The sequence below is a fragment of the Thermobia domestica genome, chromosome 4 (genome assembly GCF_964235325.1).
Source record: "Thermobia domestica chromosome 4, izTheDome1.hap1.1, whole genome shotgun sequence".
NCBI lineage: Eukaryota > Metazoa > Arthropoda > Insecta > Zygentoma > Lepismatidae > Thermobia > Thermobia domestica.
The window spans coordinates 316,031,551-316,045,310 of record NC_137457.1 but is presented as its reverse complement, the minus strand read 5'-3'; the positions used below and the strand labels follow the sequence as shown (position 1 = coordinate 316,045,310).

General features: G+C 35.0%; 1 protein-coding gene across 7 annotated transcripts in view; it reads left to right on the top strand.

Annotated features, from left to right (window-relative positions):
• Nucleotides 1-12,166, top strand: part of Npc1a (Niemann-Pick type C-1a) — a 278,261-nt gene extending 266,095 nt beyond the window's left edge. For 3 of the 7 annotated variants that reach the window (XM_081756547.1, XM_081756545.1, XM_081756548.1), the window contains one exon: nt 5,472-5,611. Coding sequence is in view for 3 of the 7 variants with exons in the window: in XM_081756549.1 (XP_081612675.1) it covers nt 5,472-5,629 (158 nt within the window). In the remaining 4 variants the exon portion in view is untranslated. Of the gene's footprint in view, nt 1-5,471 lie in introns of all 7 variants that reach the window. The other 4 variants (XM_081756546.1, XM_081756550.1, XR_014131276.1 and 1 more) reach the window with 3 other exon arrangements.
• Nucleotides 12,167-13,760: the final 1,594 nt, after the last annotated feature.

Genomic DNA, 13,760 nt, shown 5'->3' with positions numbered 1-13,760 from the left:
GCTAATATAGTTAATTGTAGTTGGTCTGATTATTAAATGTGTACTCATTTTTATAGTACTCCAATATATTTAGATCGGATAACTAGAAAATATTAGAAACGTTTGAGTTCCATAAGAAACAGTACTTAGAAATTCAGCGTGTTGCTCTTAATAACCTTTTGTTAACAGTAAAACGTAATTTAAAAAGATTTGGGTAGTCCAATCACAGATTTACTGGCGTCGACGGCCGTTTGAAACAATGTGTAACATTTTCGTAACAATCAAATGGCCATATTTAATGGAAAAACTGATTCATTGTACACTAACATCACTGAAACACACAAACTGTTATAACAGTAACCAAAATATTTATTTACTAAAGAAAATCAGAAAAAAATATTATTTTATTGGGGAATTTGATTCTTCATGTTCTGAACTAGTCTTTCGTTGTTCCGTGGTACAGTCCGCAGCAAAATTCCTGCAACATGAGCATGTACGTTTGTGAAACGACAGTCTTTTGCTCCAAAATAAGTGTACAGGATAGGACGCCGAGGTTTCTCCTGGCGTGATTCGTGACACGTAGACGTTATGTTGATTCCCTGCGCTGTTAGGCGTAGTTTCACAATAAACTTACATGTGCTCGTGTTGCAGGTTTTTTTGCTGTGGACTGTACACTGGATGTTCCAATGCGGATGATATTTTCCAAGATAGACGTCAGTTATTCTTCAGGAAATATTTTCAGTTCAGTTTAAGATTGTGTAGGAAGTATATTTTCAATTAAGGATCAGGTGGGCCGGATGAAAGGGTTCAGTAGGTCATCTGTCGCACATGGCTATTATAGGTGCATTGTCTCTTGATAGTATGAACCTGAACAATACCAAAACGTTAGGTTGGTTGGATATTAAGTTGTCTTGAGTACTCTATTCAAACTTATGCCCGTGGTATACATGTGACGTTGCTACTTGTTCGTCCCATTGTTTTTCAGTTTCTTCCTGCATTCTCAGAAACGACCAGACCACTTAGACCACCAGTTGTTTTATTAGTTATCCGTCTGCTTCAACGTAAAGGACACAAAAGATCTCGTTTTGTTTCACATCAATCACAGGAGCAATTTATGTCATTTTAAGCCAGTTTGTGATGTAGACTTAGGAAGGAATGAACCATATATGGAAGTCTGAGAAGGGTGCAAATTGGCCATTTCGCAGCTGTTTAGTTAGAACTTAGTTTTTTCTCTTTCTCTCTCTGACAAACTTGAGTGTGACAGTCTAGAAATAAATATGTTTTTAAAAAATACTGCGTTGTCGACTTATCTTTCAGGAAACTTTTTTGGGAAAGTCTGGCTTAGAACTTACGTAATAATGTTGTTCGTGCACATTTTTTATTCTTCTTATTCTGTCCTGCCTTAACAACTTTCTTTCCTGTAATAAACCATGTTTCCTTGGATATAAAAGGATATTTTGTCTGTTTGTTTATAGAAAAGTTCGTGTAATGTATGTTTAGACATGTAGTACATTCGTAATTGAAGATGATGAAAGTGTTATGTAACAAAACATGAATCTGATGGAGTTAGTCACTTCTTCCACAAGAGGACGATATGCAATGTGAAATACATGATGTTCTAACATTGTTTGGTTATATCTAACAGGTGAAATTGTGATGCTGAGCCTGGTTATCCTTAGCATCGCAGTTTCGCGTGCTGCAACTAGTCTGACAATATTAAAACAAATGTTTCACCGTGCATATCGCCCTCGTTGTGGAAGAAGTGATCAATATTGTTAACACCTTCGTCCTCTGAACACTTCAATTGTCAGTAGACTAAATGTAAAATCAAAATTGTACTTAATGAACTCAAAAGCCAGGGGCTAAGCGGTTAGTATACGCGCCTTTGGCGTAGGAGACCCGGGTTCGATTCCCGCTGGTAGTTCATGTTGATCGGATTCCACATTAATCAGTAGGTCCAAGTCTCATACAGCCTCGCTGCTGAAACGGACGTTAAAATCAACTTAATCGAAGTTATCACTTGTGAGAGTGGTTCCCATCCATCATATCCCCACTAAATCCTGGTACTTTTTACTTACTTACGTCTTGTCAATAATTAACAGTACAGCTAGCGAAAATTCAACGATGAAATGGTTTCTTGAGTGAATGAGTTCAATTCAGCATGAGCACCATTTAAAATGTTCTCCTTTAATGCTGTACAATCTTCCCTATTGAATCCAACAAAAAGAGGAAGCTGAATTACAGTTTACCGATGGCGGTAGAATGGGGGCACTGAAGTCCACGTAGTCCCGGGTTCGATTTCCGACCGGTTCTTGCCAATTTTCGGCGTCCACGCACCGTCGTGAGGCGGGGCCGCGGTGGCTCAGTAGTAGAGCGTTCACCTCTGGTGCTTGGGGTCCCGGGTTCGATCCCAGCCCCCGCCAAGTAAACTTTGTGGTGGACAAACACTGTGTGCGTGGGTTTTCTCGGGGTTCTCTCGTTTCCTCCCACTTTCTTCATTCCACCATTTCATTCATTTCTCATAATTAGCGTCTCTAGCCTAACCGGCATAACCGTAGGACGTAAAACAAAGATTTCATTTCATTTGATTTACCGTCGTGAGGCAGTCTGGGGAGTCACATGACGGCTACTACGTCTAGAAAGCTCTCGATACACCGGTTAGTGACAGGGTGACGCAACATACTGACGACGTATTTCAGCCGGTCGCTGACAGATGGCGTTGGAGCGGCTCAGGTCTTCAAATGGTCTGTTACACCAAGTAATTTGCATGCCGTAGAATTGTTTTAAAAAGTTTGTTCTATTCTTTTCATGAAAAAAGAGAGAGTGGAACTAAAATTCTATAGTTAACAAGAATTTTAGGAATAATCCAAAACAATGGATCAAAAGATTTCGATCTTGGCCAATGATTAGTTTTTGGATGAGGGGCACAAAATTTTTGAACGGCCACTAAATCAAATTTTCGTATTTTCTTCGGAATAAGCACATCACACTGAGTTAAATGATAGTTTGGGTTTGGCTACACTGTATAGTCCTCCAGATATAAGGTCTACAAGAAAATTTTTGATTGAAATCTATTGGATCTTTTGATACAATAAGTAAGAAATATTTTGCGCAATGTTCTGAATTAAAAGATTTCTTTATACGTACTAACCTCGATAAAGTGCATGTTTTGAATCCTTCCTCTCAGAACCGTAGCCAGCCCAACAGTGTAAGGCGAACCGGGGGGCCCGATGCAACCGTGAAAATTTTAGAGGACCCAGCTTCCCTAGACCCTCCGTGTATACAGGCCTGCTTCCTCCGAACCTTTACAGTAGATAAAGTAATAATACCGATAATGACAGTATTCCTCTGCACCACATGATGACAGTATGCGCAGTGTACCCAATCTCTCTAGTACTTTTTTTTTGGGGGGGGGTCAGGTTTCTCAGGTATTGTTAAACAAGATATCAGTGAAGACTTTTAATACAAATACTTAGAACTAAGCAAACTTCAGGGGGGCGGACCTACTTCCCAGGCCCGCCGCCCGTCAGTACGAGATCTACAGAACTTATGACCTTGGTGAAATGTGTCCTCGAGTCAACCTTGACATGCTTAGTACGCATTTAAAGGTACACTTGCACTATGTCCAATTTTCGCATAAATAATTTCGCTAATTGCTATTTAGAACAAGAAAGAACTAAGGAGAAATACATGAAACAAACCTGAAAAACGTCAATGTTAGGTTAAGGTGGGTGTAAAGACTAGATTACTGTCAGTAGATGGCAATAGGTTTCTTCTACCTTTTCAATCTACAAGGTGTTTAAAAAAGGACTCTCATAAAGCTATATTTTCTACGCAAGTTGTTGGCTTACCTGGCGTTGCTAGCTAGCTAGCAAAATCGCTCGTATAATACTTTATTATTATTATTATTATTATTATTATTATTAGGGGCTGTGACAGACTTATCTATATGCTTCCCCTTCCAACAACTGTGGGCGGCGACACAGTTTAGCAACAACAGTGCAGTAACACAGGGCATCCTGGCACAAATATGAGATGAATTTTGGCTACCGTCTGCGGTGCAACAACAAGGCCATTACCGATAATTACGTGTACCAACAATTTCCAATTGGCACCAAGGGAAAACTTGAATTTCGAAATGTTTTTTTTTTTTAAATTTGCCGCAAGGTTCTATTTTCATTTGTGTAAAAGATATATAACCGTATGAAATCGGTTCATTCTTTTTTAAACACCCTGTATTTAGATTGGGAGCTATAATATTCGCAACAGTTCAATCCGAATCAAGAGAGATTTCGAAACTTTTCCCAAAACCAAATTGAATCAATAATCATAATAATTCGTGCATTTATACAGGATGTTTCAGTACATCACCGACAACGTTTAGAACGTTTAGAAATTGATTCCTAATACCAAGATAATACAAAAAGTATAGACCAACCTGGGTGCACAGTGCTTCCTTTCGGAGTTACAAGCTGCCAAAAACATGAAAAAAAAAAATGAATTTAAAGGTGCATAGCTCCAAAACTATAAGACCTACCGTAGTCGGGTAAATACTTCACTTAGGAAATTGTGTGTCATATCCAAATATCCATGTTTCACAATCCTGTGGTACTTCCGCAACAATTTTTATACAGGTAATTGAGTTCTTCAAATTATATACCCGTAGCCAAACTCCCTATATAAAAATTGTTGCGCGGGTACCTTAGGATTCTGAAATTTGGATATTTGGATAGGGCACATACTAGTTCCTAAGTGAAGTCTCGACCCGATTACGGTACGTCCCATAGTATTGGAGCTATGGACCTTTTAAAGTTCATTTTTTCATGTTTTCGGCAGCCTATAACTCCGAAAGGAAGCATTTGTGCACCCATGTTGGTCTATACTTTTTGTCTTACCTTGGTGTAAGGAATCAGCTCCCAAACGTGGTGTTGTCTCTCCTTAACTGCCATTTGGAAATAATCAATGTAACTATTGGAGTGATAGATCTACTCTATGGTTTCTTAGAAGGCCACGGTGACTCAGTGGTAGAACGTTCACCTCTGGTGCTTGGGGTCCTGGGTTCGATCCCGGCCCCCAAATGAACTTGGTGGTGACAAACACCGTGTGCGTGGGTTTCGTCGGGGTTCTCCCGTTTCCTCCCACTTTTTTCATTCCACCATTTCACTCATTACTCATCATCACAGTCTCCTTTAGCCTAACCGGCATAAACGTGGGACGTAAAACTCAAAATATTTCATTTAATTTTTCTATGGTTTATCTGCGTTGTTGCTACTTAGTGCTATTCGCGTCTTCAAGGAAGAACCCGAAAGGTATATAATTGTATTTATTCTTCTTAGCTTTATTTTGTAAAATAACACTTTGTTGTCTATGGGCGCCATTTTTAGAACATTATATATATAATGTGTGTGTGTTTTTAATTACAGTAATAGTTGTTAATTAATAATAATAATAATAATGTAAATTACTAATTAATTTCTTTTCGTTTAACAAAGGAGTAAAACCTAGGAAGCGGCAGGATTCTTTTCTGGATACCCGTCCATTGAGTGATTCATTGGATGAAGCCTCTACACCGTCATGTTCCTGGGTACCTAATGTTCCGACGAAAATAGACGGTGAAATTGGTACAGGTGTGTGTCCCGATTATGTATAGTGTTTTTCATTTAATATAGGTAAATGAAATTGATCTTTTTTTAAAATAAAAACAAAACAACAACAAAATATAAATTGTGCCGACAAGAAGTAAGAAACTATAATAATAAAAACCTCTCTTCCCCCCAAAAAAGATAAATAAATAGTGTAAGAAACTTCAGCAGGGACCAACAAGAAACTGCTTTTTTTCTTCCTTTTTTTTTTCCTGTGAGTGGTTGCGTTGTGTTCCTGAAGACATATAAATGCTTTTTATGTTCGAAGTGAGATAATAGTGTCTTTATTTGTACGTATGTTATGTATGTATGTATGTGTGTGTGTGTGTGCTGATCAAGTATGTTTAAAAGAAATTGTAAAGAGCTTTTTTTTTAACACAAAAAAATCTTTCTTGTTGGATAAAACGTGTATAGTGTACAGTTTTGAAAGCAAAATAAGGAAAACAAATTTGAAATTTTGTGTACTTTGTGCGTAATAGCACGAGTGAATGAAGTAACATGTTTAAATAAGATGGCTGCACACCCACCCACACACGAACTTTCTCACACATGGTAGTGAAATATCTGTATATGTAGGAAATGTATCTTTTTCAACAGCAGTCAGTATTGAATTTTTTTTATATATAAGTTATAGAAAATAGACAGCGTGTTGTTATAGTAGGTATGGCGAAAGTTGTCACTTAATGAAGTAACAAAAGTTTAATAATTAATAAATGTTATTTACTTTGCTTCATTGGTTGTTTATTTTTAGTAGCTTTTGTTAATCGTAGCAGAAGTGGGACAACTAAGTAAAATGCAATCATGTTCCCAGTTTCTTTTTGAAATTTCTCTGAAAAGAAAAATGTTACGTAACTGCTATTACAGTACTGTGCCTATTAGTAGAAACAAAAGCTTAAAAAAAATATTTTTTTTTAAAAAAAGTGGTATTTATACAGGGTATCCATAAAGTAACTGTGCACTATGAATGCATGGTTAGGTCGTTCTCTTCATAATGAAACAGGTTTTCGAAAGATTCATGTATATGTATGCGTGATGTACAAGTGAAGAAAATCAGACTACAATCTCCTTTTTAAAATACTATGGTATATACATAATGTATATTCCAAGTTTCATTGCAATATTGAGAATGGTTACGAGGGAAAAAAAATACTGAAATTTGTTTTGACAATACCAAATTTCATATATAATAGGGGAGCAAGTAGGGTATAAATTAAAAATTTCGAAATACAAAACATCTAAGTCTCTTCAGAATGTAACATAATTCCAAATGGTATTATGCGCATATGTTCATAATGTACAAAAAAGAGAAATTCAGGATAAATAGAGAAATTCCTTTTCAAAATAACATCGTTTTGAAAATTTGGCGCCCTGTGGAGCGGGCCCAGCTACAAATAAGACGATACTGATTAACTTCTTTCCCCCCCCCCTTTCATTGTTGGTAACTGGACAAGAAAATGTTGCTATGCTCTAACAATAAGCGTGGTTTCCTTCAAGACCAACCTTTAACTGATGTAACCGCCTTATATCTTCGAACGCAAACCACGGAAAATAAATTTCGTTATAGCGTTATATCCCTAGACATTGGAAAAAGTATGTGTGCGTTGTTTCCTTTAATGAGCACAGTACTGTGAAATAAATTACTTGTTAAAATCTATTATTTGTGCCTTTTGTTGGAATGTGTCTGAAAATATCGTAAAATAAACCAGAATATATTAAGAATTGTGCACTGCATTTCGATGTTGCAGTTTTGATGTGGTGTTTTTACTGAATTACTCGAATACTGACAGTGATTGTTGATATTTGAAATATTTATACGTGAATTTTAAGCAAGAGTTCTTTTTTATACAAAATGTGTGTGTGTTGTATACTGTACAGGTAAGGGGTATTATTTAAGATTTTTTTTTTTTTAAAAAAAAGGAAAAGTTTTGAGCAAATATTACTGAATGTTCGTGTGTGTATATATATAAAATAATAAGTCAAAATGTGCACCATTTTATCAATATATATATATATATAAATATATAGCTGTCTTAGTTTGAGTTTCTTTTCTATCTTTTCGGGAATTGTACTTACGTTAAAATGTTCTAAATGTCATTGTTTAACTTATACATATCAATTAAAATGAAAAATAACAAGAGTGATTGATTTCAACTGTTCTTTTTCTTGTGTTTCCGCTTTAATGCCATGAAAAACAAATATACATATAGGTAACGATAATTAAAGGTTTGAGAACCAAAAGTTGACCATCTCCATTCTTGGCCAAAACTGGTGTCATTTATTTCTACTGTTCATACATTTGCAAAAATATCAAAAGTATTATGAATATGTACTGCAAATATATTATTATGTAGAAAGATTTTAACCGGCATATACAGGGTGTCTCAAAAGTCCTCTGACATAGGGTAACTGTTATCAAAGATACAACAAAATGTAAGAGGGGAAACAGTCTCCAAACGATATTTTCAATCTAAAGGAAGGATTTTTGTAAATCGGACGAGTGGGCTGTATACTTTTTATGCGCCCAATGTTAAATGAACATGTAACGCTACCATTTACTTGGACCCATAACATAAGTGAATGACGTTACTGTCTACGCTATGTGTCGATGGGCAGCCTCCATTTACCATACTCCTACAAAATGTATCCACCTCCCGCTAAATGGGAACGTTGCATTTTAACGTTGGACGCTTAAAAAGTGCACAGCCCAAACGGCTTGCCCAATTTAAAAAATTCCTTCACTTTAAATTGAAAACAACATATTTGGAGAGTGTTTCCCCTCTTTCATTTTGTTGTAACTCATAATAACAGTTACCCTATGTTAAGGGACTTTTCCGACACCCTGTGTACTTGGTAAACGAGAAAGAATAAAAGTATTGATAAAAGGTACGTAAATATTGCATATAAACTTACCAATAATGAAGTACATAAATTTTGAATTTCTGATTACAATGATAACGCGGAATCCTAAGTTAAACTGTCCAGACCCGTTTCGAGTTTCAAAACATTTTTTTCCCTCTTAAAATAAGAAACTCGAGTAATTCGATCCTAAATCCCCCGAACTCGAATTTTCAAAGTGATTTTAACATTACAGTGTGTTTGAAGGAAAAATATTAGCAGATAGTAAAAATATTCGAATAAAAATGGTAATTAATGAAATGAAAAACTCATATGTACGTTAAAAAAAAAAAAAAAAAAAAAGGATAGCGCGTGAGGAGCTCAAGGGGAGGAGAGAAATTATTACTTGGAAGTCGAATCACTTGCCATGCTGGTGCCTGTGTTCGCAACTGTTGGGCGTTCGAATTCCGGATGCAATATTGTATAAATAGAAGTGTGATCAGAGGTTATTCGTGAGTTTGGCCACTCGTGGTCTTCCAAATGCAGAGTTCCAAATTCCGTTCCACTGATTTATATGTTAACAATTGATTACTATGACCTCTAGTGCAAATTTGTATGCAGTGACTACACCAGAACGGGCCATACGAGGCATGGAAAATGTTTAAAACTATACAACCTTTTTCTGCCTTTTCTTTAGTTTCCCTTCTGCTGCCTGACCTCCAAGAGTTCTGCAGTTTCGTTTCAAATAAATCTCAGGCAGTATCGTCACAGCTCTCTATACCACATAAGGTATTGAAATTAACCAACTATTATTATGTGAGGTAATCCGAAACATTGTACGATTGTAGTTTTTTTTTCTCCTCCATAGAATTGATTTGCTGGTCAAAGAATTAAATTTCTCAGTTTCCATGTCAAAATAGTTAACTATGGTTGTCAACTCGTAAATCAGATGTACATATATGTCGGATCTGAATGCGAGGATGAATATAAACTCCCCCCTCCTCCTCCTAAGCGTTTAGAAATGCAAACTTTCAGAAAACAACTATGCATATTTTGAAACTTCACAAAACTTCTTCATAAACAAAGAGCTAAAGTAGGATATTTTTTTCCACCATTATTATTTACGAATAATCAATTTATGGTGTAATTCATTATTATATCGGCTAAAGCAAGCAGGGTGGCCTATTGGAGACTTTACAAAACTTTTTTTTTTTTTTTCTGCAGTTCAAGCGCCTTTTTATTATACAATATGTGAAAAGAAGTGTGTGGTTAATTCAATTTTAATAATAAATCTGAAGTTGTAACCAGGAAAAGATCATGAACTTTACAAAATTTCTGAACGTAAAGAGCCAGAGATCTTGCGAAAATAATTTCAACACATGAGATTTGGACTAGAACAGTTGATTGATTATTACAAAATCCTAGGATTATTTTCCCACAAAGGTGCAATAAATATCCCCCCCCCTTCCAAAAAAAAAAAACTCTCAGAAAGGATATATTCTCCTAACAGTAGGTGGGAAATTTTAATACCTTAGTTTGAAGACTCCACTTACTCTCAAGTGTCGTATTGTATATTGTTAAAAAAAAAAAAAAAAAAAAATCATATTAAACGTCGAATTTTCACTGATAATTATCAGCGTCGTCAAAATACCTAGATAATATAAGGTTTTAGCGGAGTAGGAATTACAAAAATAAGATGATGAAAAAGAACATTTAGGATGTGAACATTGCTGAAAATAACTTGAACTAAACTTACGCATGATTACAATATTAACTTGGATTAACTTTGGTATAAGTCCGTCTATAACAATTACTCAAATTTTCAATGGGAGCTTCCATCTTCCTCAGCGATAGCATTAACTGCAAACTGATCTCCCACATTATGGTATGGTATCAATCGTTACAACATAGATGGCTTTAAAAAATTAAAATAATTTTAAAATAATCAAATCTGGACATAAATATACAAATGCACTAGATAGTTCCGTTTAATCGAGTTTGGTAGGACATACTGTGCTTCGGTTAAATGGAAATAAAGGTTTCTTTGATTTAATGTACTGCATATTTGATATATTTTCATCATGAAAAGACATTGATAGCAACATTTGATGCTTTGAAAACTAAAGCCGTACGACTAAAAAAAAAATTAAGTTTTAATTCAGCTTGTGAAATATTTATATATTGTTACCATTTCTTTGTTGAACTTTTTTTTTCTTCGATTTGGTTAAACCGGACTGGAGTGTACCTTTGTATTATTAGAGACAAAAGTTGAATCGATAACTGCAGATTTTGTTCCTTGCTTTCGATATTCAGTAGAGTCCGTAAAACCGTGGAATGAGTGAATTCTTTTTGTCATAGGTACGAAATTCTGAAGTACTATGCCCACTAAAAATCTTATCTTACCGTTATCTTAACAATGTTGTCTGCGAAAATTAAAGACTTTTAACGTAATTTTTTGATTAATATATAATACGATACTGAGGGACAACTACCTTTTTTAAGTTTGAGATCGGGGCGTTTCAAAGAAAGGTAGGTGGTGCTTGGCTAGGAGATTTTTGAACAGAAATTCGTAGTTAACCGTAATTAACTTTAACGGATGTAGCTTACACTGCATTGTTTTAACTTCAAATTGGGAGAACTTTGTGCATTTTTTAAAACTCAGTAATTGGATTGTCATATGCATAAGAGCATTGTGCCTTGAATAATACTCTCTTTATAATAAATTTAAAAAATAGAAAAATGAGGACTTGAAATTGAATTCACAAAGACAATCTGTTTTTTTTTAAATAAAAAAACTATTTCACTTGCAAAACAAAATCAGAATTTAAAAAAGAAAAACTTGGATTTACAGTTAATAAAACTGTGAAAATTAATAATTATTAGAAATGTAGTATCATTCCATTATTTTTTGTAGTAACAAAAAGAAGAGCGATAACTTCTTTTGAAATGTTTTCTAAATGGTCCCAGATTAGTATTTAATTTTATATTATATATATGTATATTATGTTTGTTATGGGTAAGAAAAAAATAATCACATTATCTCTATTATATATGTATAGCTCATATGTATATGTAAAAGCATGATCTAATGTAAGTAAGTTTGTAAGTACTTTCTTAATAGATACATGAAAAAAATTATCAGGTGAAAAAAATAAAAAATATAACTTTCGTTGTTGAGGAGTAGATTATAATAATAATGATCATTATATATTATAAATGAGTTTTATTTATTATAGTGTGTATGTTCGGGAGATACGTTTTCCTCTTTTCTTTGGAAAATTTTGCGTTTAACACATTCTGATCCCGTATACACGTAAGTGTGAATGTTTGCTATTAGTGTTATTAGGGAAGTGTTTCTAATCACTACTACAGGATTTTTTTTTGTAAACCTTCTGTCTGGTTCTTGTTTTGTGCGCCGAGTACTTTTTTTTCTCTATAATAGTTCGTTTTTTTTTTATTTAACGAAAGGTAATATGTTTTAATTTACAGGCGATGTACTGTAAAATCAGAACTAAACTAAGAATTTTGTTAGTTTGGTAACAGTAGTACTATTTTGAAAAAAACAGAAAGAAAGGAAATGATCAAAATTCCAACACTTCCCAGTGTATCTCAGTATTCTATTTTTGTTATAGCTAAAATTAATGTGTTTGGAAAGAAAATAAAGCAATGTAGTTATTAAAAAAAAATAAATATATCTTTCTGTGATATCATAGGTGATTTTTTTTTTTTTTTTTTAATCCTTTACCCTTGACAGAGAATGTAATATCAGTGGTCGAAGTGAGACTGTATGCGGTGGTATGCCATACCGCCTCTGGTTTTTCAGTGATGGCATACCGTTTTTTAAATGGTGAAAACATACCGTCACTGGAAAGTACATGCTAAATATTTTTAATAAATCCATTTTCATACACTGTAATTGACGAATAGCTTTGCACGTAAAAAGTTTTTATTTCTTATGTAGAAATAATTTCTAAGTTGACAACAACAATATTTTTGTTATATTTTTTTCTACCCTTTGTTTTTAAAATGAGGTGTCTTCAAAGAAATTCATCTATTTTATATTTTGATGTGCCATATTGATTTTTTTTTTTAATATGTATGTGTGTGTCTGTCTTCTTGTTTTAATGCATATAAATGCCGTGTTTTGAGCATGGGCGGATTTATGAGTTGTCTGCTCTGGGGTGAACCTTCCGGGGGTTTGAATTTGGAATACCCCTCAGTCGAGTGGGGGGTCCGGGAATTTTCCCGCAGGAAATTGTTAATATCTTCATTCGGTTTTTGAGCATCTTCGTGTATAATTCGGGGGATCAAATCTTTCCATATGCCTCCTCCCCTCCATTATAAAGAGAAGCTCTCCAATGGTTTTGAGTCTTTATGTAAAATTCGAATGCAATCTTTTAGGCGACATACCCTCACTGCATTTCAACATTTAGATAGCCGGTATGTCGAATCAAAATCGTAATAAAACATAGTGCCTCTGCTTTTTTTCCACGTCGAATACTGTGCAATATTTCTGTAACCTTGCCATACCGAATTTGCAGGCATAGAGTTCTCGCAACAAGATGGCTCTCAGTGGGTGGTATTCGGAACTGTCCGAACAGTTGTATCCTCTTAACTAGTGACATTGTAACTGAGGCTACTTTGTTTTTCCTCTTCCCCCCCTTCTCCCCCGCCAATGAAATGTAGAAATGTTCATGTTCCTCCGAAAATGAACACAACTGACCAACTTCCTGCATATGGTTTATTCCTTCTCAGCGGAAGGAAGATTTTTCTGCTGAAAGCGTCAAATAAAACAACACAAACCATTTGAGTTTCCAGGCTATTTTCTTCTTCACCAAAACATTTAAGACCTTGTATTCTTTTCTTAAGTGACAGAGAAGATCAGCTTTTACTCATCCCTTATTCTGGCCGAGAACTAGTAAACAGTTCTAATTTCTTGGCAACACCGGTTTCGGAGAAAATATGTTTCACTACCATGTATTGGGAGGAAAAGGCTAATAGGTCAATTTTCTATACCACCCACTAAGGCTTTTAAGCTTTTGCGAGAAGATTATTGTGGATTCTACCTTTTTTTTTCCTTGACGAACGCAGTGTATCTTTCAGCTACCAAGTGCTTTGTTTTTCAGAATTATTATGACTAGCGCCTCTGGCGAGAATAAAGGAAAGGTTGTAGCGGTCGCTTTGAAACTGAAGAAAATCGAGAGGTTACGCAGAAAAACACACATTCAGAAAAAGAGGGACAAGAGTAATCTGTGCAAAGAATGGAGTTTCAAAGTATCTTCGTGTCCTCCCTGTAATGGAAGA